General features: G+C 52.4%; 1 protein-coding gene across 1 annotated transcript in view; it reads right to left on the bottom strand.

Annotated features, from left to right (window-relative positions):
• The window catches only part of BACE2 (beta-secretase 2), an 81,556-nt gene that overhangs the window by 34,906 nt on the left and 19,607 nt on the right, over positions 1 to 27,043 (bottom strand). The window contains exons 2-3 of the mRNA XM_012758538.3: positions 10,152 to 10,240; positions 585 to 801 (exon numbers count right to left, since the gene is read on the bottom strand). Coding sequence (XP_012613992.2) covers positions 585 to 801; positions 10,152 to 10,240 — 306 coding nt within the window. The remainder of the gene's footprint in view (positions 1 to 584; positions 802 to 10,151; positions 10,241 to 27,043) is intronic.

The raw sequence follows: 27,043 nt of genomic DNA on the forward strand, positions 1-27,043 counted from the left end.
CGTCCCGTGGCTCCTCACTGCTGGGCGTGGCCGGCAACCCCGGGCACACCTTCCCGTCGTCGCCCCTATTCCGCTGCCAGGTGTCTCCCTGGAGGTGTCCCCTGCAGCGTCAGGAGAGCAGTAGGACACGCTCCCAGCCCTGTGGAGGCACGTCCCGCTGCCCAGGTTCCAGGGCCACCTGCAGGCTCCGTCTCATGCAAGTGTATGGATTTAATAAAAGCGTATGGATTTAATAAAAGTGTTTTCTTTCAATCCTTCCCTAGTAAAACCTCCTAAACGTGCACCACAATCAACATGACTCAAATTCTGTTAACGTTTTCAAGTACAGAACTCAAACAAACAAAACCAAAAAACGTTAATGCTATTAGTATATCACATAGAAAGGTTCAAAGAATCGCGCCATTTACCTTAAATTTTAAAAATGCTTAGAAGTATAACTGCGTGCACAGTGGTCTCTTTCAAACCATGCGATTCCCCCCGACCACCTCCGGGGACAGCCCAGGACCCGTCTGTCCGCCTTCTGCCGCGGGCGTTCGGAACGCCGTCCCACCCTGCCAGGCACTTAACCCGAGGGTCGGCCTTACCTTGGCCAGGGTGGCGTAGGCGAGGCCGAGTATTCCGTTCCATTTGATCCCCGGCAGGAAGAAATTCTCTGACTCGAAAATGGTGGCAATGTTGACAAGAAAGGAGCTGTTGAAGCCCCTCGGGATGGTGACGGTGTCCTCCCCGACCGAGCCCGTCCAGCTCCCCTGCGTGTACTTCACGGTGACGTCGAAGCCCTTCGGGCGGTAGGTGCTGGACCTGGCCGAGGGAAGGGAAAGTGCGTTGGACTCCAGCACGCGTCCGGGTTCCCCGAGCCAAAGACAGCTGTCCCCGAAACAGTCTACTGTAAGCCTGAGAGCAATGCGTAATAATTTAGCAGTGTCGATGCGGACAAAGTGGCAGTTCCCTCCAAAACCTAATCACTACTGTTTTGGTGACAGCGCTTTCCAAGCCACGTGGAAAAGGCCTTGAGTTTAATTCTTCCCTGCGCCCAAGTCAAACCCCACAAACCAGGTGCTTTACTTAAATACGTTGGCCTCTGCAAGTCCCAACCCAGTTGGGGCACCCGCCTGGCCCTCTGGCTTTGCAGGGACGCTGGGCTGCTGCTCTGTGACACAAGGGGGTGGCGGCACCAGGAGGGGGCTCCACACGCCGTGCCAGCAGTGGCTGGGGCTCGGATTCCCACATCCCGCCCAAGTGACGCACAAAACCCACCCAGCAAAGCCCAGGCCCTTGATGTCACGGGATGTCACTCACGGGTCCTCCTCACGGCTCTCCCCCAGTGCCCCCAAGCTGACGACACTCACACCAAAGTATGGGCAATGAGGCTAATGGCACCCTGGGGATAAATCACCACGGCGTGACCCAGAGCCTGGCACGCACGTACCTCTGAGGGTATGAGCTACTGACACGGGGTGACAATCACGAGATCAGGTGATGGGCAGGGCCCAGGAAAACCCTGGTTTGCGCTGCAGGGAGGAGAGGCACATGTGGACAGGGAGTAGAGTGAGTAAGAGCTGCCCAGGGAATGAGGAAGGTGGGTGGTGAGCAAGTGGCGGGGCCGCTGGGGAGGCCTCTCTGGTGTGACGACCTCCATGAGACCTGAAGGAAGACAAAGAGCCTGCGGCTCTCTGGGGCAGGACTTGCTGGAGACAGGAAAGCAGGTGTCAAGGCCCTGGGGCGTCCAACCCTACAAGGTCGTTCTTTTTTAGAGATGGAGTCTCACTCTGTTGCCCAGGCTGGGGTACAGTGGTGTGATCACAGCTCACTGCAACCTCAGACTCCTGGGCTCAAGTGATCCTCCTGTCCCAGCCTCCAGAGTAGCTGCAGCTATAAGCACAACACCATGCCCAGCTAATTTTTCTATTTTTTTTTTTAATAGAGATAGGGTCTTGCTCTTCCTCAGGGTGATCTCTAAACTCCTGGCCTCAAGCGATCCTCCTGTCTCAGCCTCCCAAGTAGTAGCTGGGATTACAGGTGCATGCTACCACGCCCGGCTGATTTTTCTCATTTTTTGTAGAGATCAGGTCTCACTATGTTGCCCAGGCTGGCCTTGAACTCCTGGTCTCAAGTGATCCTCTGACCCTGGCCTCCAAAAGTGCTGGGATTACAGGTGTGAGCCACTGCGCCTGACCTGAGGTCACTTTATACCCATTTGAATTTGAAAACCATGGCAATATGGGAAGGAACCCAAGGAACAGCTCTAGGCAGGCATCTGGGCATTCAAACCATGCTCTCCCTAAGAGAATGATCAAATTTCTAAGATTAATGTGAAGTCACCACACAGGTAATTCTGAAGTGTCCCTGTTGGCCTGCGAGTTTTGTTTCACTGTTTTAACGTTAAGTGTGTGCAACATCAACAAATGTTAGTAAGTCTTTGTTGTAGGATTACATGAAGTAGCATAGTCGTGTTTGAGGATAGGGAAGAAGTCGGAGCCAGAGAGGACATGACCTTTGATTTAGTTATTTTGGGGATATTTCCTGAGCTTTCCCTATTTTACATATCTTTAACTCAGTACTTGCACTTCTGAGCATCTGACCCTAACTAAAGGAGGCACCCAGGAAGCAGACACAAGGGCTCACATGCAAAGACGGTTATTACGTTGTATGTAGAATCACAAACAGCTGCAAACAATTCAATTGCTCGGTAGAAAGGAAACGGTTCAGTGAATTACAGTACCTCCATATGATGGACAATTATGCAGCCATGAAAAATTGTTTTTCTAAGAAATTTTAAATGACACAAAGTTAAAAATGGTATATGTGGCAGAATCTTCTTCAAAAGTATTTATTACTCTAATATTTGCAGTGGTGACCGTCGGTGGTGGTAGGGGGAGAGAAGGGAACTCTTCCGGTCTTATGGTTAGATCCCTCCACATTTTCTGCCTATATAACTTTTATAATCAAGGAAAAACTGTTATTTTAAAATTGTCTGGCAAGAAAAATTTCGGGGAAACTTAATTTATTCTAACTACATAATGGATTATAGAATATGAAGAGTGTTGAATTTTAATATTTGCCTACTATTTTAAGTTCACTCCACCACGATCTTAAAGTAAGAGAAGCATTACGTGAGCATTTTTTGGGCACAACCTCCCGGCAGTGGGCAGGCACAGAGAGAGGTAAGTGACAGGCACACTTAGCACCAACGGATCCCCTGGAAATGACCCGGCTAAAGTGCAGTCCGCTCTTGGAGACATGGGTATTGGAGGATTGGTGAAATGCCCAGTTTCAGAGCCAATGTAAATTCAGATGTGCCTGGCACACAGGAGGGGGTGCACACATTTATGATGCAAAGCAATGACAATACTGAATTAGTCAATCCCTTCCGCAATGAGGGGTCATTCCTCAAGTTCAGAAATTCACTAATGCTAATTATGTTGAAACGCTTGGAGAATACGATCTAGCACAGAGGTCCCCAAACTTCTTCTGCAAAAGAAAAGAAAATAGATGTTTTTGGTTGTGTTTGATACATGATCTCTGTTACAACTCCTCAGCTCTGCAAAGGCAATGCGTATGCAGCCACAGATGATATACAAACAAGCATGCAGGGCTGTTTTATTTGCAAAAACAGGCAGCAGGTGGGATTTGGCCTTTGTGCTACAGTTTGCCGGCTCCTGGTCTGGTAGATCAATTGCATCTTCCCCAAATAGTCTAAAGTGCTATGACTTCCTTTTGAAAAGTTGTTTTATTTTTATTCCATGCAGGCTACAAAAAAACTCCTTAGAATCTGCAATGTTAATAAGAATCTGAACCAGCCTGAACATCTATTTAGCATTTATTTCTTCTATAGTCTCCTGACCAGGGAACATTCTGGATGTTTTGGTACCATTTGCAGAGAGACGAAAGGTAGCTGGGGTTACACTGCCCAGGTTCAAATACAAGTGCAACCCCTTCGCACCTGTGTGTGCCAAGATGTTTAACCTCTCTGTGCCTCAGTTTCCTCAACTAAAAAATGGGGCTAATATAATGCCATGCCTCATGGGGTTAATTTTGAGGATTATATGCTTCTGTAAAGCATTTGGAACAAAACCTGGAACACAGCAGGTATGCAACAAAAATAGCTGCTACTATTATAATCATCTAATCACTTGCTACCTTTATTCAATCTATGAGCTATTCTTAGAAAAATCCAAGGATTTTTTCTTTTTCTAGAAAATGCTCCTATAGAGCTACTCTTACTGAATACCTGAAACTATCCCATCCTAAAGTCCATCCACACCCATGAAAAGGGACAAGTCTGTGGAGGGGGGTGACTTGGCTACGGAGGTCAGGGGACGCCGTGACACTTTTAAGCTCTCGTGCAACAGGTGTCTGAAAAGTAGAGTTCTTTTGTGCGCTGGGCCGGAACTTCCCGTGAGGACAGAAATAGTCTTTATCTGTGTTGTCCAACACGGTGGCCACAGGTGGCTAACGAACCCTTGAAATGTGATCAGAGTGCAACCGAAGACCTGAACTTGCAACATTAATTGATTCAAGTTTAAATAGCCACATACGGCTGGTGACTACCCTTGTAAAAAGCACAGTCCTAAAGTGGAAAAAAAAAAAAAGTAATTCTAAGCTCCTATTCATATTCCCTGGGCTCCCTGAACTAAAGCTCTGCGTAAAACCCCAGAGAGGAATCCTAAGCAACTCTCAGGGTTATTACGAGCATATAGTTTCTAGCACTTTAAATTAAAAAATAAATAACTTCATCTCCGTTTTTCTAACATCCTACCTCTTGGGACTAAAATGCTCTGGCTCTCAATTGCTCTGCACAATAATTAAATATACGGAGAGAGAAGCCCAGACGGGCTTCTCACGTGCAGGGTCCACGCCGCTCGCTCGGAAGCAGCAATGGATCAGGGGTGCGGGCCGCGGGAGAAAGCCCGCTCGCGGTAGTAAAAACACTTTGAACCAAATTCAGAAGACGCTCCACCTCCGATAAGCGTGTTCAGGCAATGCAGGATTAAAAAGTGAAATCAATTGAACTGAGGAAGATAAGAGCCACAGAACATTTTTTTTTTAACCCACTATTGTTTTCAGAGAACATAAGAAGAGAGTGGGGAAGCACGGCATGGCAAGGAGCTGAATCCTTAGGGCAGCTCTGGTTCTGCTAAGCCTCCCCACCCAGAGTGCCAGATGCCCTAAAGAACTCCCCGAAGATCGCCCCGGGCTTTTCTGCACTCAGGGTCTGGAATCCCCTGTGGGTTTCCTGGCCTGGCTCGGGGGCCGGATGCCTCCCTTACTCTTTTGTGATCCTGGCAGTCCCCACACCTGCATTGGATGCCACCACTGAGCCCAGGGGCTGCTGTTGCCCACCTGACCTGCCTAACCTGTTGGCTCATCAACGTCCTCAGCAGTGGCGAGTCCCCTTCTGCACAGGCAAATGCCAGGCAGGCTCGAGACATGATCTAAGCGACCAGGCAAAGTCATCTGTCGTCGCTGCATGAAAAGGTGTTTGATCTGCACCCACTTCAGTCTCTTTCAAGAAGCCACCAGGTAATTCTTTCATTCCTTAATTCCACTTACAAACATCAGTTGACGAAAATAAATTGGCTTCTTGCTCTGTGAGCTTCACCCCTTGGGGTGGGGGCAGTACAGGAATGAGGAGACATTTTCATGGAAACTTAATTTCCTGAGTAGATTAACAGAGGGTCGAGGAATGAGTACACGTTGCATCTCTCATCAAGCCAACCGGCTGGAGGCTGTTTTATTGGCTAAAAAAAGTTGTACATTAAAACACACACACACACACACACAACTTTCTTTTTCTTGCTACACAGTAATTCATTAGCACATTCACCGCCATGAAAAGAGGAGTTCTGACGAAGACCAGCCACCCCAGTGACTAATGGTGGCCTGACATCTCATTCCGCAGATCAAAGCGATCTTGTCAAAGAACCCCAAGCCGAATCTCCAATTACTATAAAATGTTTCAGGAAGCGTGAAACCTGCATACCCGGAGACCGTGGACTTGAATCACAGGCTGGCAAACCCGACCAGAAAAACCTTATTAGAACCAAGAGATCAGAGGCGCGAGCAAACGCAGGCACGTCCCGGGGCGGGAGCTCCATCTCGGAAAAGGAACCTTTGTCAAAAATTGAGAAGGAAAAAGAACACGGTTGTCGTGGCTTCCGTCAGGTACGATGGTGGAAAGTATACCTTAGGCAGACTCGACTCTCAGGTTAGCTGAGAGCTTTAGACAATTTAACAATACGTAATTGACATCGAAAGATAGTATTCAAATCCATGTTGACTGTAAGCCTATAAGCAGCATGGAAAAAGCAGAGAAAAGAAAACAAGGCAAACGTAAACCCAGGAAAGTGCGTAAGCTGCAAAGCAAGCCTGGTAGCAGGGATGCCGCTGGGGGACAGAGCAAGCTTAAAACTCAGATGGGGGGGGTGCTTTGCACCTGATTCAGCTGAGAAGAGACCCCACAGCTCTGCTGAAGAATGGTCTCTTGAATAAAAGAGGCAGTGCCGGGCTGCAGACCCAAAATGTGGGTGGCGTTTTACGTGTAATAAGTCAATCTCAGCGGTTCCTGCAAATGGGGAAGGAAGGCCGGATTTGAATAGCAAAGTGGCTATGGGTGAAACTGACCACTGACAGGGGATCTGGGGCCTTCCCTAGGCATGGGTGTGCTCTGTTATTTCGCTTTTCGTTTACCCAAAAGAGGAGAAAGAGATCAGGACCTCGAGAGGCCAGAAAGCTGACAGAGTCCTAAATTCTCTTGTGGGATGATCAGGACGGAGGACTTTGTCACCAAAGGAGCTTCAGACGGTCCCAGGAGTTTTCATATTGAATCAGATGTACGTGGACAAGAGAAGCCACACGTTTTAAGCATGGAAAACAGGAACCATCTGCCGTGTAAATGCAAACCTAGTGATGGGCACAACACCCACCTGAATAAGGCAAATAGGGTTGGCAGGTAAGTTGGACAGATGAGCCCACAGGAGCCTGAGAGAGAACTGCGACTCAGCCAGTGAGCACTCGAAGGTAACTGAGAAAGGTGCTGGGGTGTCTACAGGTGATTACATTCTGTGCATCGTACCGGTAATGCCGGCCATTATTTGCCCTTGAACGTTTCAACAATTGCATCTGCATGGCAAAAGGATGCTGGGGTAAGGGACGGACACTTTGACCCTTGTGGACGCCGGCCATGGGCGGCTGCCAAAGAACTGCCATTAATCTACCAGGAAGGAAGTCACCAAGCACAGTGTTCAACGTGCACATCACCCTAACTTCACTGCACTTCGCTGTTTCTTCCCACCGTGTCTTGCCTCTACAGATGTGTGGTGAGAAACAAAATCACTCCAGGGGGAGGAAACTGCCACGCATGGGAAGGAAGCTCCAAGTGTGTGGGTTCTCTCTGTGCCGGGCCCCTGGCAGGTGCGGGGACCCTGGGTAAACGTGCAGTGCCGACCAGAGCCCTGCAGCGGGAACAGCACTGGGCTCGGGCCACTGGGGGCCGTCGAGATGAGTGGTTCTCAGAGCGAAAGGCACTGCCCCCGGGGGACTTTTGGAAACTCTGGGGGCGTTCTTGGTTGCTGGTGGGCCCGCACCTGGCACGCTGGCTGTTCCAGAATGCTTGGGGCAGTCTTGCAAAATGAAGCACTGGCGCCGTGCCGCACCGCTCTGCAAAGCCGCTCTGGGCCTCCACCTGCCACTGACCGCCTGAGCACGGTGTGTGCCACCCCCTCACAGACGCACAAAATATCCTCCACAAGTTTCACAGGCATTGGGTAGTAGCTGCTGTGTAAACTGAGGAAGGGTGGTAATTTTTCAATTTTACCAAGATTCTTCACCAATTTGGAAATTCTTGTCTGCAACTGAGATAGTTTGGATATCTGTCCCCTCCAAATCTCGTGTTGAAATCTGGTCCCCCGTGTTGGAGGTGGGGTCTGGTGGGAGGCGTCTGGGATGGATCCCTCACGAACGGCTCGCGGCCGCCCTGGCGATGATGGGCAAGTCCTCCCTCTACTAGCTCTGCAAGCTGGCATCTTTCCCAGCCCCCTCCTCCTCTCTCGCCCTGTGACCTCAGCTCACACTGGCTCCCCTCTGCCTTCTGCCAGTTGTGGAAGCTCCCCAAGTCCTTCACTGGAATCAGATGCTGGCACCCGGCTTCTTGTACAGCCTGCGCAACCCTGAGCCAACACACCTCTTTCCTTCGTAAGTTACCCATGCTCAGGTATTCCTTTATAGCAACACCAACGGACTAAGACAGCAACCTAAGCTGCTCTGGGTGTCCGAGTCTTACTCAATCCGCCTTGATCAGTCTACACTGGGTGCTGCAGGTCCACAGTGACATGCACTCAGCCTCCACCTCCCTGACTGCGTGGTCTGCCAGCACCACCGACACAGCGTTTCCACGCTAAGATACCGATTACTGCGCACGACCACCCTTTTATTTCCCCCATCACATCAGGGCATTCAGAGCTACGTATGTGGGTAGTTAAATGACCTTTTTGTTCATTTAACTACTAATTTGCAGGGCACTGTAAAGCACTCATTATATAAAGAGGGTGCTGGCTGAGGGTTTGGAAACTGCGGGTCTCAAAGCCCAAACCCTGGCAAGTTCCCTGGCTCTCTGACCTCCTGTGCTGCATGAATCAAAGTGAAAGGCTTGGACCGACTCCAAGTCCCGTTCCATGACGAAGCAGTCCACAGCGAGCCGCTGCAGGTGGGCAGCTGTTCGGGGATCCAGGATTTGGATGGAACCCCAACTTGAGTGGAAAACCGCCAATCCAGGCATGCACACGCAGAGCAATGCCACTCCCACTCCCACACATGCTTCTGGGGACAGCAACAACAGCCGGGCATGTATTAGTCTTAGTCACAAAGTGATCACTGGCTGGTGTGGTGTACCCCAGAATATCAGTGACAAAGGCTTTTCAATACAGGGTGTCATACACTGACGTCATACACTTGAGGGAGGGGTCTGCCGTGCAAGACCCCACACCGCACTGGCCGCCATGCCCTCTCCCCAGCAAGCAGCTCAGCTGTGCATGCACGAGCCACGTCACTCATGCCACCAAGAGCCCAGGACGCAGCGTAGGTCGGACAGACTACACACGGCCAGCCATTCCCGCTTCGCGAAGGTTCTCGGCATTTTCAGAAACCGCCAGCTATCGTTCTCCTCCTTTCCTCCCCGAGCTAAAGCCGGCCTTTGTTCCCTGGACCCAAACACTGCAGGCAAGGGAAAGTGAGCACAAAGAAGACATGAAAAGGGTTTACGGCAGGGAAACCCAACACGGCAGTTCCGAGTCTGCAGACAGCTCTCTGCCCTAAAAAGCAAACCACTCCCTGTCACCTTCTCTGTTTTATCTGTTGAGTTTAAGCTTTAGGATCACAAAAGCAGATGTGAACTCAAAATGTGCACAGCCCTAGTGCGGCTTCGAGTTCCCAGAAGGAGCTGACTAGACCCCGTGGGCTCCCCCAGAGGCCGCCGGGGGCCACTGCGAAGCCAGGGCTCCGGGGCCCGTCCTGGGCAGAGTCAGCTCCATTGCAAGGACCTTCCTCTGGCCTCTGCTCTCTTCTCATAACCCAGCCCCACAATCGCTGGCGCACAGCCCCATTCTGGGGTCTTAATGCCTTGTACTCGCAGCATATACTCTTTTCCAAACGAGCAATGGATTTCTCTCCTCTGGAAACACCTCCCCACAGCACTGGCCTCCACGAACCGCACCTTACCCTACTGAACCAGGTGGCCACGCACAAGTGGTTTTCACGCATTTCTCCCGGGGAGGAAGCAGCCCCACACGCCTGCCCAGGGCAGCCTCAGAGTCTCCTGCGACACTCCTCCCCTGCCCAGGCCCGGCTCTGCTGCAGGACTAGAGGCATTGCAGTAAACCTCGATTTAGGCATGGCTACAAAGCTTGCGTTTGACTTGAGTTTTCATTAGGTGAATCTCACGTGAACGCACTAAGGCTATTAGAATCTTGCTATGGATCCCCCTGGAATGAACATATATATATGCACACATGCAGCATATATGTCTACATGTGCATGTGCATGCAAATACATGCGTACACACATCCCCCCTTAACATGCAGCAGCCGGAAGCCGTGTCCCGGTGCATTTTGAAGCACGCAGTGCCCGGGCCCGCACGCCTGCAGACCCTCACTCACCGCTCCGTGTCGAAGTAGCCGTCTATGTAGGAATGTGGGGCGCCTGCCACGGCGAAGTTACTGCTTCCAGTGTCGACGAGAATCTGCAGCTTTTGTTTTTTAAGGAGAAAAAGAATACAAAGCGTCAGGTTATTTGTATAATACTCAAATAATTTGTTCCAAAAAATTAAACTGCGTACGAGGAGTCATTTATCCATTGAAGAAAAACTTATACTGATTAGGGGAGGAAAAGCTGTTATAAAATTGAAATCTGAGCACGGTCCCTGAAGCAGCTTGCACGAGGGACGGGGGGCAGTCTTGCCTCACATCCGCACTGAGCCTTAAAAGAAAATAAATTCTGTTAAATAATGAAGGTTTACTTTTTAAGCCACTGGAACTCGCTAAGGAGGCCAAAAGCCCTTTCTCGGCGCTGGGCTTCTGGCCAGGTTGAACTCGTGCCCAGGCCTGGCCTCCCCTCTGCAGGATGCCCCTCACCTCTCTGCAGAGCACCTGCAAACACCTGTCACAGGGACCAGTTTTCAGTTCTACTGAGGTATAATTTGCATGCAATAAATATACAAGATCTGTTTTTTTAGTATGGCTCAGGCATCCTCAAACTACGGCCCTCGGGCCACATGCGGGTGTTTTTTCCCATTTGTTTTTTTACTTCAAAATAAGATATGTGCAATGTGTATAGGAATTTGTTCATAGTTTTTTTTTAAAACTATAGTCCAGCCCCCCAATGGTTTGAGGGACAGTGAACTGGCCCCCTGTTTAAAAAGTTTGAGGACCCCTGGCTATGGCTTCTTACGCTCAACTTGTTTTTGAGATTCTCTGACGTTGCGTGCACTGGTCCTTTGTTCCCTCTCGCTGTGGAGTGGATCCCTCTGCAGGGACATGCCACTGTTTCCCCGTTTCTCCCGATGGGCACCTGACTGTTTCCGGTTTCAGACTATCAGGGATAAGGCTGCCATGGACGTTCTTATAAAAGTCTTCTTGTGGATGTACATTTCCATTTCTCTTGGGCAAATTCCTAGCAGTGAAATTCGTCGGGTCATAGGGTAGACGTATTTTTAATGTTTTCATCCAAAGAACTGCTGAACAGTTCTGCAACATCCATAAACCAAGTGACACTTCCATGAGCAGCCTATCCATGGTGCACTTGCTCCACACCATCCCTGGAATTTGGTGTGGTCGGTCTTTTTTATTGTCGCCATCCCTGTGGATGCTGAACGGTATCTTGCTGTGGTTTCAGTTTGCAGGTCCCTGGCGACCAGAGCCGTAGAGCGGTCACACTGTATTGCATTAGTGTCACCCGTGTGCCCCGCTAAACGACGGCACCCGAGGGTGGGCACGACTGTCATGCATCTTCTCCTGCCCAGCACCTCTCCGGTCCAGACACACGGCCAGGGGCTTGCAGAAGGGACACGTCTTTTAGAAATAAACGTAGAATATGCAGACACAGCCCAAAAGGTTGAAAATCAAGTTTAAAAAGCTACAGAACAGAAAATCAAGACAGGCAGGTTTTTTACCCAGGATTATCTAATCAACAACCTCAGTTCTCCCAGGTCCGGTGTTTTCTGTTTCCTCCCACCTGACCCACCGGCAGACTCTGACTCTTCACTCCCGGCTCCTCCAGGAATAATTTCTTCACTTTGCCTTCGGGGGCATCGGGATTTCCTAACATCCTCCTTTCCTGACTCCTCTGCCTCAGTCTCACCATGGGCACTTCTGCCTCCCCAGCCTGGGGGTTCTCCAGGGCTCAGCGTGGGGACCACTCCGAGGCTCGTCTATACTTGGGGCACGTCTACACTCGCACCCTCTGTGAGCCCACCGAGTCTTGAGGCTCTAAACGCCTTCCCCTCGTCGAGACCCCCAAGCTCCCATCTCAGGCCAGACCCGCCCCCGAGCTCCTCCGCTTGACGCCTTGCGACCACCTGTGCTGGGCTGAACTGGTCTTCCCTGGAGGTGGGTGCGAGTGCTGACCCCGCAGCCTCGGCCTCAGCGGCAGGTGGGCCTTTGTGGGGGCCATCGTGTTCAGACGAGTGGGCGCCAGGGACCGATGGCCGCGCCGGGAGCTGGAGGCGGCAAGGGCAGCCCTGCCCAGGGTCTCGGAGGGCGCGTGGCCCTGCTGACGCCTTGACTCCAGACCTCAGGTGTCCACAGGTGTGAGAGGATCAGTTCCTGCTGTTTTGCGCCCCCCAGTCTGTGGTGCAGCCAAGGCAGCCCAGGACACCGACAGGCCACCTCGAGTCTGACAGCCCAGAACCGTGTCCCCGGCTCCCACGCCTGCTCCCCCCACGGTCTCGGCCATCCCGCCCACAGCAGCTCCACTGGGTCAGCTCCCGACACTCTGGGAGTCAGCTCTGTGCTTCCCGCCCTCACGCCCCCTGCAGCCGACCAGGGAGCGGCTTGGGCCCCACCACCGGGCTCTGGTCACCACTGCCCCTTCCTCCTCCTCCACCCGGCCCGCTGTGGTCTGTGTCCCCCTCGTCACCTCCGTTTCCCAGCTGGTCTTCCCACTGCCTTCCTCAGTCTACTCCCAGCTAGAGGCCACCGCGACCCCATGACTGTGTAAGTCACAGCAGGCCGATCCTCCCCCCCACGGCTCCTGCGCCTCTCAGAGTGACAGCCAGAGACCTCCGACGGCTCCCGCCGCCAGCCTGCGCCCGGCCTCACTGCTCCCAGGCACACCCACCGCCAGACATGCCCCACACCTGCCCCGGACGCCCCACACCTGCCCCGGACGCCCCACACCTGCCCCGGATACCCCACACCTGCCCCAGATGCCCCACATCTGTTCTGGATGCCCCACACCTTCCCCGGATGCCCCACACCTGCCCTTGATACCCCACACCTGCCCTAGATGCCCCACACCTGCCCCGGACGCCCCACACCTGCCCCGGACGCCCCACACCTGCCCCGGACGCCCCACACCTGCCCTGGACGCCCCACACCTGCCCTAGATGCCCCACACCTGCCCCGGACGCCCCACACCTGCCCCAGATGCCCCACACCTGCCCCGGACACCCCACACCTGCCCCAGATGCCCCACACCTGCCCCGGACGCCCCACACCTGCCCCGGACGCCCCACACCTGACCTGGACGCCCCACACCTGCCCTAGATGCCCCACACCTGCCCCGGATGCCCCACACCTGCCCCGGACGTCCCACACCTGCCCCAGATGCCCCACACCTGTCCCGGACACCCCACACCTGCCCCGGATGCCCCACACCTGCCCCGGATGCCCCACACCTGCCCTGGACGCCCCACACCTGCCCTAGATGCCCCACACCTGCCCTGGACACCCCACACCTGCCCTGGACACCCCACACCTGCCCTAGATGCCCCACACCTGCCCTGGACACTCCACATCTGCCCTGGACACCCCACACCTGCCCTGGACATGCAGGGCTTTCAGCTACTGCTTTCGCCAAGGCGGGGAGCTCTCCCCAGGGTACCCCGAGTCCACCTGGCGCACCCATCGCTTCCTCCCAGGCTTTGCCTCATGCCTCCGGGAAGCCTGCCCTGCCCACCCTTTTGAAATACCGCCACTCCCAGCCCCCTGCTGACCTGTCTGTCCCCTGACCCCCATAATATCGTCGCCTCTAACTGAATAACAGCACCTAGGATGTGCGGGGCACGCCTGTGAGGGCTTCGTGTTTACGTCAACTTGTTCAGACCTCACAGCAGCTCTCTGAGGGTGGCACTGTCATCACCCCCATTTCACAAATGGGGAAACTGAGGGCAGAGACGCTGACTTGTCCTCTTACACGAGAGTAAGTGGCAGAGCTGAGGCTCGAACCCAGAGAGTTCGACTCTGGCCACATTCCCTTACCCCACTCTCCCACTGCTTGGGCCCGGGGACCCTCATGCACTCACTTGCTCCCGACGGTTCTCGGTGGCGAGAAAGCTTTCTATGGAGGGGATTTTTGCTAATTTTGTTCGCTGCTCTGACCCCAAGGCTCAGAGCAGAGACAGGCAAATAGTAGGCACTCAAATATTTGTTGACTGAACAACTAAATTATTCTCAAAGGTGAAAACAAAGACACCAACTGTGCCCTTGGTACAGAGATGATAGATGCAGAGGAAATAAACAAGCAAGAGGAATGCAGTGTGTGCACACAGACCTGCCGTGCGCAGGCCCTGCAAGGGGCAGGGTTTTCAGGCTGTTGCAGAAGCCAGGTAGGTTCCTGCTCCTTTGATCCGAGCATTGGCCTTGCCCCACAGGAGGCCGCAGGAATAGCGGAGAGTGTGGAACAAATGGTCCTGGGAGCATCTGCAGGGGCTGTGGTGACAAATGGTGACGAATGGTGACACCCTGTTTTCCCAAGCCAAACCCCGCTTTGTGACTGGAGAGAAGTCCACACCGAAGACCGAGTTCAGGAAAACTTTGCAGACAAACAGATCTGGGGACTGAGGCTTGCAGTGCATCTAAAATAAAGGCGACAACACACTAAATACAGGGACTATAAATGTCGCTCTACACATCTTAGTTTTAGTAAATGAATTCTCTACCCTCAACTTCAGTTACTAACACACAGCCTTCAGAAAACGTGAGATCTCACGCCGCCCCAGAGAGATGTCTGAGCTGATTGCAGATGGAATGTGGTTTAAAAACGTGCATGTATTTTCCATGTTCTCCATCCAAATATTTGGTAGTCAATAGCCGCAAGCCCCCAAACCACAGTTTGATTGGATCCGGTCTGTATTTCTCATCCATGTGCAAAGAAGCGTGAGATAAATTGTTAAATGTGTATCTGATTCTCATCCCCACTTCCTGGCACAGACCCCTGCAATCTTGGGACTCTCCAAAGCGGTGTGTCTGTGACGCTGTGAGTTGAGGGATGGCTGTCCCCCAGGCGGCCTCAGGATGGGGAAGTGTTCAGGGCAGGATCAGAGGGCGGGGACTTCCAGTCTCGCACCCTACCCTCAGCCTCCAGGACGGGAAGGGGATGAGGGTTAAGCTGATCGCCAAGGCCAGTGATGTAGTCAATCACGCCTACATAATTGAGGCTTCCACACAAACCCAAAAGGACTGGGTTCGGGGAGCTTCCTCCAGGTGGCTGAACACATGGAGACATCTGGACGACAGTATGGATGCTCTGATCCCTCTCCACGCCCCACCCTATGCACCTCTCCATCGGTACCCTTTGTAATGTCACCGGTAATCAACTGGCAAACCTGGGTCTCTGAGTTCTATGAGCCCATCTAGCAAATGAATCCAACTCAAGATGGGATCCTGGGAATCGCGATTGGTAGCCAGTTGGCAGAAGCACAGGTTGAAACCGCCCAGGGCGTGAGACCGGCATCGGAAGTCGGGGCAGTACTTGAGACCGAGGGAGCCCTCCCATCCAGCTGTGGGGTCTGAGCTCTGTCCAGGTAGACGGTGTTGGGACTGAACTGATTGGAGGACACCTAGGTCGTGTTTGCTGCAGAACTAATCGCTGGCTTGTGGGCGGGGGGATCCCCACACTGTTGGTTCCAGAGTCTTCTCTGTTGACCGTCGTGGTGTGAGAGCAGAGAAAAACTCTTTGCGGTTTTTCCACTTACAGGGAACCAAACAAATCTGCATTCACTTGGATTTTACTGGAGAGGAATTGGTGGGTGCTGAGAGATTCTCGTATGTACCAAGCCGTGGATAACAGGTCAAGATGGGTTGGGGAATCCACTGGTAGGTCAGTCTGGCAGGGCCAGATATTCCAGCAGGGCGGGGCTCTCTCTTCCTCTGCTCCTCAGTGCTGAACACTAGATTATCAGGGGCTCACAGCCCGGTGCTCAGAGGGGTCGGCATGTCAGAATCTCTGCCCCATTTTCTTAAATCCCCCAACTTCAATTCTTTTAAGGGATGAATTTATCCCACTTACATCCAACTATACATATTTTTCCTTACCCTATCACTTCCTACGTTGCCTTTTCTGTTTTAATGTTTCCTCCTTTATTTTTTAATCTTCACAGATTTCCTTGTTTTAAGAATTTTTCTGGTGATCTACAGGTTTAAAGATCGTCCATCTTTAAATAATTTTGGTCATTTTATTTGTCATTTAAATGATACCCATTAACCTCTTGATTATGCAACTGAGAGTGTTTGTGTACTCCCCACTCTGAAATCTGACAAAATTAGCACATTTCTAAAAAAAAAAAATCAAGATGTTGGGAAGGAAAGGGGTATTCTAGGGTAGGGAGAGATGGGAAGGAGTGTGGGGTTGTAACATCATTTTTCCTTCTATGAGATGCCTTTTTATAATTTACATCATGCACATAAAGCCTTTTTTACCCACCTGCCTGTATTTTTTCTGGTTCTCAGGACCGTCCTCGCGTTAAGGAACAGGAGATGGTGACTGCACCTGAATGGCCAGGAATCTCGTCCCACCAACCCCCCAGGAGATAAATCGGTTGTTTCATGACACATTCGCAAGGTCACTTTCGATAGCTGCATTTCCCACAGTGGCTTCGCCATCCCACGGGAAATAGACCAGCCCACGGCCCCTGCTCCACCAGCTCGGGTGTGTCCAGCGCCCGCGGGCCCCACAGGGAAGTGGACGCCACCTTCTCCAGGGTATTTCATCACCGAGCATTTGTGGAGAAATCTTTAGGCATGTCTTATTTTTCCTTCTTAGAAGCAACTTCATTCTTCTTCTTAGATATATAAAGAATTCTTTCTGTAGCCACGAAGTTCTATAGCTTTCTCGATATATCTTGATATGGGTTGTTCTGATTCAATTTCCTGGACGGTGGGGCTTACCCGCTGCGTGAGTTTCCTGGGCTGCCGAAACATACGATCACGCACTGCGTGGCATCAACACGCATCTATCCTCTCCCGGTCCTGGAGGCCAGAAGGCCACAACCAGGGCGCCGGCAGGGCTGTGCTCCCCGCCCACGCTCCGGGGAGGACCCTTTCTTGTCTCATCCAGGTTCTGGCAGGGGAGGGCAATCCCAGGTGGAGGATGACAGAAGACATTTCCCCATGTTTCATGCTCACACTCTGCCCGCAGGTGCCATGACTTGCTCAGGACACCTGCCAGCTCACCATGCCGTTCATCTCCAAGGTACGCTGGTCTCCGAGCCTCCCAGCCGCCTGCGGAGCTGGCTTCTGGGACACGTCCCCTGCAGCCCATGTAGGGTGAACGCGGGAGCAAACGCTACACGCGTGGTTGATGTGAGCACAGCAAGGCCTGGGACCGTGACATTACTGGGAGTGGGTTCCAGAGTGCACCTCGCCCAGCACCAGGGTGGGCAGGGTGGGCAGGGTGGGTGGGCGGCGCCAAGGCCCGCCAGCAGCTGCCCCACCAAAGCCGATACATGCAACGCGCATGGCCCCGGGGCCTCGCCTGGGTCTCCAGGTTTAAATATTTCCTGGAGGCGAGATGGATTTTAAAGTTGCTTGCGTAAAAGAGAGAAAAGTAAAAAACCACAAGAGAAATTCCCATATGAAGCAAACCAGGGAACGTTAGGTCATTAAACGAGGCCACTGTGGCTGTTCTGCAAGAGACACCAATCAACATACAGAAATGACCAGTGACACGATACGGAGACATTCTCTTTCTTGGTCATTAAATGTCACAGGTAGTAAAAGCTATAGATTCCTGGGCAAGAGCAGCCTTCCTCCCCACACCCACTGCCCGCCACGGAAGCGCGCCGCCACGTCCACCGGTGTTTCCTGGGTCTCACCGGCACCCCAGCGCCCAGCAGCCCGTTGAAAACGCCCACAAACCCGGCGCTCCCCGAGTGTGGCTGGCCAGGCCGGCACCGCGTGTCCACGCTCCCTGCCCTGCATAGCCGGGCGCACACGGCCGGAGCAGGAACAAGGCCATTGTCCCCACACAATAGCCCAGTGACGGGAACTTTCCGCACAGACATTCCAGCCTCCTTCCCCCAGTTTGGATTCCACCCCAGCCTCCGCAGCGTCTCTCTCCTCTCCCCCGGCCCCCAGCGCTGCCCTGGGGCTCCTGTGCGAAGCCTGGGAACACGGAGGCGGAGGACGTCAGGCCAAAAGGCAGTGCGCGCTGGTTCACGCAGATGGCCTCTCCCCGTGGCCCGGGCGTGCCGCACAACCCCATCTTTCACGGCTACTGCGGCAGAAGCCGCTTTCGAGAAAATTCGGTTCAGAGTCACAGCCCAGCAAAACCAGCCACCCCGTGGGCCGTTCCTGGAGTGTGTGATTTGAGGAGCGACATCGGCCCAAATAAACGAGGCAGCCGCAAAGTCAGGTGAGGGACAGACACCCAGAGGGCAGTAAGCGCCCCGGGCTGTGTTTCCAGTAAAGAGTCCGAGCAGCAACCAGAAGCCGACACCGTTTTCTGCGTGGAGATGCCAGAGGTAGACATTCCTCACGCTGAATTCCCGCCAAGACCATTACCCCCTTTTGCAAGAAGTCTCAACCACAAAGGAAAATAAGTAAAGCCACTGGCCCTATAAATGTCTCAATACGCTCTGAAGCAACCGGAAACTCAAGCGCTTTGGGGTGAAGGTTTCTTCTGGACACCTCACCCCACGCCACATGCCGGTAACTTAATCCGCTGCTTCCTTTATTCTAGGAATTTCCAAAATCATTTCCTGCCTCTTTGGGCTCAACTCCATACATACACAAGTGTGTGTGCGCACACACACAGGTGCACACACACAGGCACGCACGCGCGCGCACACACACACACACACACAATGGCCTAACTCCAGGCCATGTCGTTCAGCCACCAAAAGGAAACTGAAATGCAGAGTCTCAAATTCAGGGAATGTTGTGCACTTTCAAAGCGCGACTTACAATGGGCTCGGAAGCACAGAGACAGATGTGATTCCTACTTCACTACGGAGGAGAACAGAAAGGCGTGGTGAGGGGCAGCGGCCCGGGAGAGCCTGCAGTCCTTCCCCACTGTAAAGCAGCCTCCTACGGAACTCGCCTTCCATCTTTCCAGAACATACTGTGTTTCCCCGAAAATAGGACCTACCCATAAAATAAGCCCTAGCAGGATTTCTAAGCATTTGCACAATAGAAGCCCTACCCCGAAAATAAGACCTAGTGACGGGTGTGGCTACGTAGCTCGTCTGCACAACCCATGCATTTCGTCGAGGAGCAGTAAAGAGGACGAGCAGCCCTTCTCATCTGCCCCATCGTGACAGCTACTATCCCAGAGGTGACCGGAATGGTGGGGGCAGCCCCACCTACAAGGTCAGCTCCCCCTGTCGGGTCCCGGCCATCCTGTGCGTGCTGCAAGCTGAGGCTTTGAGGGGAAAATAACACGTCCCCTGAAAATAAGCTCTAGGGTGTCTTCTCGAGGAAAACTAAATATAAGACCCTGTCTTATTTTTGGGGAAACATGGCAGCAACAAGAAACGAACACCTCGTTCCACCAGGAGCCGGGGCTCTCATGCCGACAGTCACTGGTTTTTAACCATCCCGACCCCACAGCCGTCGCCAGGGGCCCGGAGGACACTCTCAGGGCAGGTGCAGGACCTCGAGTGCCTGGCCAGGAGCAGGGCCCAGAGCATCAAAGACGACGGTGCCAGCGTCCTGGCCCCACATGGTGGAGAATGCAGTATGGAGAGCGTGTCCACCAGCACCCGTCCTTTAAAGCCATCTACGATCCAATGCACAAGAGACCTAGGAACTGCAGGAATGGAGCAGGCTAATTTTTCTCAACTTCTTAAAAGCAGCAAAACCCCAAACACTCTCCTTCCAGCTACTGCCCTGCCCCCTGCACAGCCAAGCAGTGGGGCCGCCTGGTGGCCATTCCTCATGCCTCTTCTCTGCATCCTGCTGAGATGGGTCTTCTGCCTTAGCGGTCCACGGCTGGCCAGACGCACGGGTGACCTCAGAGGTCCAGACCCGGAGTCACCCCTGGGTCTCCGCTTACCTGTCTGTCCTGCAGGTGGCAATGGCCGCAGAGGACCAGCCCCCTCCACAAAGCTCCGGAAACACACCTTGTTAGTCGCCTGAGGGCAAAGCCCTTTTTCTTAGTCTCTTTTTGGTCCCATAGTGCCTATGACTAATAGAAATTCACCAATTATTTGTTACTTCTGATGGGGGAGATAGGCATGGGCTTCATGTGGGAGCAGAGGGAAATCCAGTTAAGAAAGCAAACTTGCCAAGAAGTCGCAAATAGCTGGAGAAAGTTCACCAGGCCAACCTCCTAATGCATGTGTGCAAAGAACTTATTTAGCTTTTCTAGAATTGTCTAAGGCAGGCTAAACTTGGTTAACTTCCCAGTTGCTACATAAATAACCACAAACTTATCTCTCAAATGTCCAAGTATAACCAAAGAAAGAAGCGAGATGACAGCAGAGGTTGTCGGCAGCCTACCCATATTCCTTGGGCACTGGCTTCAGCGTCTGGTGTTTTCTGCAACCTCAGGAGCCAGCGTGTGTAGCACCCAGGGCAGGCATGAAGTGCCAGAGTGAAGGCTCCCGGGAGCAGCCCTCCACCAAAAGCAAACAGCTGGCGGATTCAAGCCTTCGCTCCCTCGCTCTTCAGGGCGACAGTTCCGAACCTGCTCCGTGCCATCCCCCACAAGTCCCCGGTGGGGCTGAGCCCCATTTTTGCAATGCAATAAGCCTCTCTGCGGTGCACCCTATACTGCCCTCCTCCTCCTCCTTGTTCTCCTCCCTGCCTCGATTCCCTAACACCCATCAGTGTCTCGGGGCAGGGAAAGCATGAGGAGTTTACTCACGCAAACCTCACCTTCTGCTCTGCAGTGGTCTGCTGGCTTGTGTCCCTCACCCCAAAATTCTTATGTTGAAACCTAGTCTCCAACGTGCTGGTATGAGGAGGTGGGGTGTTCAGGAGGTGATTAGGGCCCAAGGGTGGAGCCCTCACCAATGGGATTAGTGCCCTTATAAATGCAGCCCCAAAGAGCTCTCCCACCCCTTTTGCCAAGTGAGGACACAGAGAGAGGGTGTCGTTTCTATGAACCAGGAAGCCCCCGCTAGACACGGAACATGCCAGTGCTGTGTGATCTGTGACTCCCAGCGTCCCGCACTGAGGAATAAATGTCTGCCGCTTTTAAGCCGCCTAGTCTATGGTATTTTGTTATAGCAGCCAGAATGGACTAAGACATGCTTTCTAAAGGTCCAGTGACCTTTAACTCAGAGACCATGAACACAACTAGACAACAGAATGCTCAAGAAAGCCAAGGGCCTCCCAGGGCCAAGGACCCGTGATGAACCGCAGACCTGCCACCTGGCAGAAACCTAAGTGCAGACTGCAGGTGTCTCCCGCTGCCCCTTCTTAATCTTCAGTTGATGCATCGGGCAATAACCCTACGGAAAGCCATTTGCTAATTGCTGCAGTAAGGTAAAATGTTGCATTAAAGGGAAAAAAACTGGGTGATTCATCTAGTTGGTGCTTAGCAGCCTGAGATTCCTCAGATAGTACTGTCTCTTTTTCAGCAGGTTAATAGATAGGAAAATTAGCAGATAATTTAAATAATGGCTCATTTAACACAACGATTCCTAATTATATTAGCAGCCCATCTGCTGACGGCTTGCCGGCAAGCAGCACCCACGCCAGCCCCGGCCTTTCCGGCCCAGCTACTGGGGGCTGTTTGCCCACAGTGATTACGTGTGATTGCAGGCACTGATTTCGTTAATCAGGCTCTTTCAGCGCTTCAGTTCTAGAAATGAATCTCATTTACTTAAACGCGTCTTGTTGAAGAAAGCAAAAATAATTGCCACACACCACTTCTCCACCATCTAAAATTAAGGTTGTTTTTGTAAAGGAGGGGAAAAATCATTTTCAAAGAGCACCACTTAACACAAACAGATGTTACAGAACTTAGCTCAGAGCAGCTTGATTATACAATTTATTCCGGCTGTGTGTGTGTGTGTTTGTGTGCACGCAAGAGCACGTGGAGCGGTTTCACTACAGCCTCACAGGCTCCTACTAGAAACACACATGTCGAGAGACACGTGGATACTCTGGCTCCGTTTGGGGAAACCGTAACTGCCAAGTGGATGGTGGGGAGGGACACAGGTTTGGCTGCCTGACTGTGGGACGCGGAGATGGTTTTTCACCGGGCGCTCAGCGTGTAAAACCGCAGGGGCTCAAGTTGAGGGCAATAATGCTTAGGGTACAGAGGAGGTCCCCGTCTTAAAAACCTAAGAGATCACTCAAAGCTGGGCCCCCAAATCAGAATCCTTTTGGCCTTGGAGCTGCCACTACCTCTGCGGCTGGAGTGGTTACCGGACCCTGGGACCCTGGGGTGGTTACCGGACCCTGGGACCCTGGGGTGGTTACCGGTACCTGGGACCCTGGGACCCTGGGGTGGTTACCGGACCCTGGGACCCTGGGGTGGTTACCGGACCCTGGGACCTCCCTGAGTTTTGCAATGTTCCAAACAACCCATCCCGGTTATAAGGAGTGGCAAGGACAAACCTAAGGGTGGGGGAGATTTTATCCCAAACCCACAGCCGATGCCCTTGAACGTGCTGGCCGCCGTGTCCACTTGCAGGATGCATAGGAGGCTGGGCTCATGTTCATTTTCTAGCTTTCGTCCCAGGACGCAGCTGTATCTACTCGATGAAAGAAGGCACAGTTGTGTGGAAACACGATGGCTGGATTCGAACCCAGGCCCCACTGCCTGTTGGCTGTGGGGTCTCTGTGAGGTGTGCACAACCTCTCTGAGCCTCGATGCCCCCTTCTGTAAAGTGGGGTACTGTGGGGTGCTGCTCTGAGCGGCACGTGGGATCACACATGTCACGCCCCGGAAGAATGCCTGGCACTCCAGCATGTTTTCATTTCCCGAAGATTTTTTTCTTGCTTGTTACAGGGCTAACTTCACAAATATGTGTCACTCTGCTCAACATGAAATGTACCAAATCACCCCTCAGACTGTCATTCCTGTCTCCTGCTTGCTGCTGATCTGGATGCAGACCAGACGTGGAGTGCCCAGCCACCAGGGCCAGGCACAGCGTGCCCGGCAGTCCTCCGTGGAGCACCTGTGCCTCACCTGTGGCAGGTGATGCTGGGGTGGAAGTGGACACCACATGGGACGTTTGGGAGTGGCCCGAGTGTAAGCAGAGCCTGCGCAAGGCTGCAAGAAGGCAGCGCTCCGTCCTGGAACGCTCCAATTCCAGGGCACACGGGCTGTTATCGCGTCACCTGCTTTCCCCTCCCTCCCCGGGTGAGTGGCCGCTCCATCCCTGGCCGCCCAATTCTCCTGATTCGGGGCTCTGCTTCCCCTGAGCTCCCACCTCCCCATGCACAGCACCTCCAGTGGCTGCTGCTTTCCCTCTGGGTGCCACCTGGGCGTGGAACTAGTACCCTTTTGCTGATGGGTGATCTAGGCAGATGGGGAGCAGAGGACTGGGTGGGGTGGCAGGAGTGCAAACACCACGTCCTTAGCAGCCCCCACCCCGTGCGCTGCCACCCTCCCATCTCACTGCATCCCTCTCCACCCAGTCAGGTGCGGAGCCCAGGCCGGCTCTCCTGGCAGGTACGCTCCTTACTGCCTCTGCTGAACAGAGGGGACTGCCAGGGCCTCACCCTGGGAGCAGCCTGATACCTCCAAAGTCTTCCCTCCTCCCCTCTCTCCCAGCCAGCTAGGGAGAGCAGCGGAGGATTCACTTCCCACGGACAGGAAGTACATGCACCTGCCCGTACCCACAGCGGGCAAAGGCACCTGCCCGTCATCTGGGGTTTTAAATGCTCGTCACCTCGTGGAAGACGCCTTTAGCTGGATCCTGCCTGTGCTGCCCGGGTCCCCCTGTGGTTGAGGCCGAGGTGTGGGGAGCGTGGTCGCTTAGAAAAGAGAGACAAAATAGTCCTCTAGGCCACCACCTTCACACAGGTGTGTCTGTGGGCCTTCCGGCCCTTGGCCATATTCTCACATGTGGGTGTTGACCCTGGTGGTTTCACTCAACATTCTGAGCTCTGTCCGTCCATTTAGGCTGCTGAGGATGGGGGCAGACGCTTCCATGCACGTCCCTCCATTCCTAACAGACAAGCCCCTAGGCCCAGGGCTGTGATCATGGTCCAAGCGCTGCCTGCCCAGTGACCGACACAGCCAGGGCCAGAGTCCGGGGCCATTTCACCACTGGGCTCAGAGCCTGCAGAGCAGCCGCCGCACATCTGAAGGCAGGTGTCCCACCTGAGGGCGCTGGCTGCTTGCCAAGGCAGCACACGCCTCTGATTGTCTGCTGGGATCACGACCAACCAGGGCCCAGTTCTCTGTCTAGCTCTGGGACGCAGAAATTAACCGTGGACTCAAAGGGGAACAGCCGTAAGCAGCCTCACGCCAACCAAGCTTCTGGAGGTGAGCGCTGGAGGCCAGAGAGAAAGTGTTTCTTTGCAAGGGGGTCTACTCAGTGACAGGTGTGCTTCCATCTGCTTGGCCAGCCCCTGTCTCTGCAGACGACCTTGTGCAAGGGCGGGTCAGGCGTCGGCAGGGCTGGGGAGGTGGAGAGCAAGGAGTGTTCTCCATGGAGGCCGGCCGCCCCCACCACCCCGACTCTCTGGGGCTGCGGAGTTTCTCTGGAAGCCTGGAGGCTGCACAGGCCCCTGCCAGCAGGATGCAATCCTACTGATTAAGGAATGAAGGCGGATATTTAAACAGTCACGGGTGAGTCACAAGGCTGGACTTCAATCACCGATGCCAATAAAACAACAATCCCTTTCCTATGGAAAAGAAAACTCACACTCAACCACTTTCCAGAAAGCAAACTGTTAAACAGGACAAAAGAAACTTTGTCCCAACATCTTGGTGATAGTGGGGGAGGGGGGCAAATAGAAAAACACTTCCATTAACAGAGGGCTGGTTAGCTTGTTCCTTCCGGAAGAGACAACCAAAGCCACTCCCCAGAAAGCCCCAGGAACCCATTACACATTTCCAAGGATTTCGGGAGACGTCATTTTTACCTAAAAACTAGCACATTTCTGCACATTTTTCCCCCTAGGAGTTTAAACACATTTCTCATCAAAAGTGTAGTGTCTAAACCCTCAAGATATTTCCGGAGTTTCAATAAATCTTCCCTTTTGCTCAAGAGTTGTTAACAGTGATTGAAAAAGCCATTTCAGATCTGAACTTTCACAAAAAGGACATAGTTAACTTCACCCTGGTTTTCAACATTCAAATACTGTCACAGTTTTTAGCAAATGACAGAGAGAGAGAGAGAGAGAGAGAGAGAGAGAGAGAGAAGGGGTATACACCTGCTGGAGCAACCAGCAAGATTTTCCAGTTACTATTATTATCCAATGGCAGGTATTGGGATTTATTTTTTTAAAGCGTGGTAAAATACACACAAAATCTACCACCCTACCCATTTTTAAGTGTACGGTTCAGTGGCATTATGCACACTCACACTGTTGTGCAGCCATCAGCACCGTCCACCTCTAGAACTCTGTGTATCTTGCAAAACTGAAAGTTTTACTCACCCAACAGCTCCCCACGCCTCCCTTCCCCAGCAATCCCCCTCTACTTTCTGTCACAGCCCTACCCGCCTCAGGTAAGTGGAAGCACACAGTACTTGTCCTCCCTGTGACTTAGTTCACTTGGAATAATGTCCTCAAGCTTCATCCATGTGACAGCACGTGCCAGGATGGCTCTCCTTTGCAAGGCTGAAGGTTTGCGTCCCTCCCCCACCCCATGCCGAGATCCTCACTCAAAATGATGGCGTTGGGAGGTGGGGCCTTCGGGAGGAGGTTAGGTCATGACGGCGAAGCCCTCATGAATGGGATGAGTGCCCTCATCAAAAGGACCCCAGAGGGCTTGCTCACCCTGCCATGTGAAGCTATTAATACAACGAGAAGTAGCCCAGTCCACAACCTGGACGCAAGCCCTCACCGGAACCCGACCACGCTGGCACCTTGATCTTGGACTTCCAGCCGCCAAACTATGAGAAATAAATTTATATTGTTTACAAGCCACACAGGCTATGGTATTTTGGTATAGCAGCCTAAACTAACACATATGTCCTTGTATTATACCGCATTTTTTTTTTATCTATTCGTCTGTCTATAAACACTTGGGTTGTTTCCATCTTTGGGCTGTTATGAATAATGCCGCTGTGAACACAGATATGCAACTATCTCTCCGAGACCCTGCTTTCAATTCTTTTGGGGAGATTCGTTTTTTTTTGATAAATATTTAGTGAGCTGCTACCACATGCCCAGCTCATGGAGATGAAGAAGATACGGTGTCCCTAAGGTTAAGACAAAGACCAGCCGTCTCTTTCCTAACCGTTTTCAATTCCTGTGGAATTGGCTTCCAGACGCTGAGGACTGACCCATAAGCGACTACGGACAATTCATACGGGGTCTATCTACGCAAAGCTTAATTTCTAAGCACTTTCCTCTGCCACTCAACACACTTAAAAAAAAAATTACTCCTTCTGTTGATTATGCCATTTTTCAAGGCAACAGCACAATTTTAATACTGTGTAAAACAGAGCAGGAAGGTAAATTTCCTAACAGCGATGTGAACTGCCAATCACACAACCCATTATTCTGAGTTATGCACACGGATGACTGCATAATAACCATATTGTATTTAAAAGTGACCTGCTGCATGGCTTTGCAAGGTTGGCCTCTTGGAGTTTTATTTTATCTATGAAAACACATCGTAAAATCCTGACCGTGATTAAGGGCTTTGAAAGCAGAAAATGGGATTTGAGTCCTAAGTGTCAGAGAGGGACAAACACCTCTTAGCAACAATGATGACTGTACACGAGTATGTTAATGGATAATGACCGATAACCCACAAATCCTAATACTCGTCTGAAAGTGGAATGCTGCGACCTAGCTTTGCAACGGAACCTTCTTGAAATCTAAAAGGTTATCTCCATGTCACATGAATCTCTTTGCATGCGCCAAACCTGGAACGTGCAACACGGAAAGGCCGCTGTTTTCAAGGCGCTACCCCTTTCCGAATTTCTGGCATCCATCTAAGAAACAGGCTATCGCTATGTGGTTCGTAAAAGGCT

This window comes from Microcebus murinus, chromosome 1, assembly GCF_040939455.1.
Source record: "Microcebus murinus isolate Inina chromosome 1, M.murinus_Inina_mat1.0, whole genome shotgun sequence".
NCBI classification, from domain to species: Eukaryota; Metazoa; Chordata; class Mammalia; order Primates; family Cheirogaleidae; genus Microcebus; species Microcebus murinus.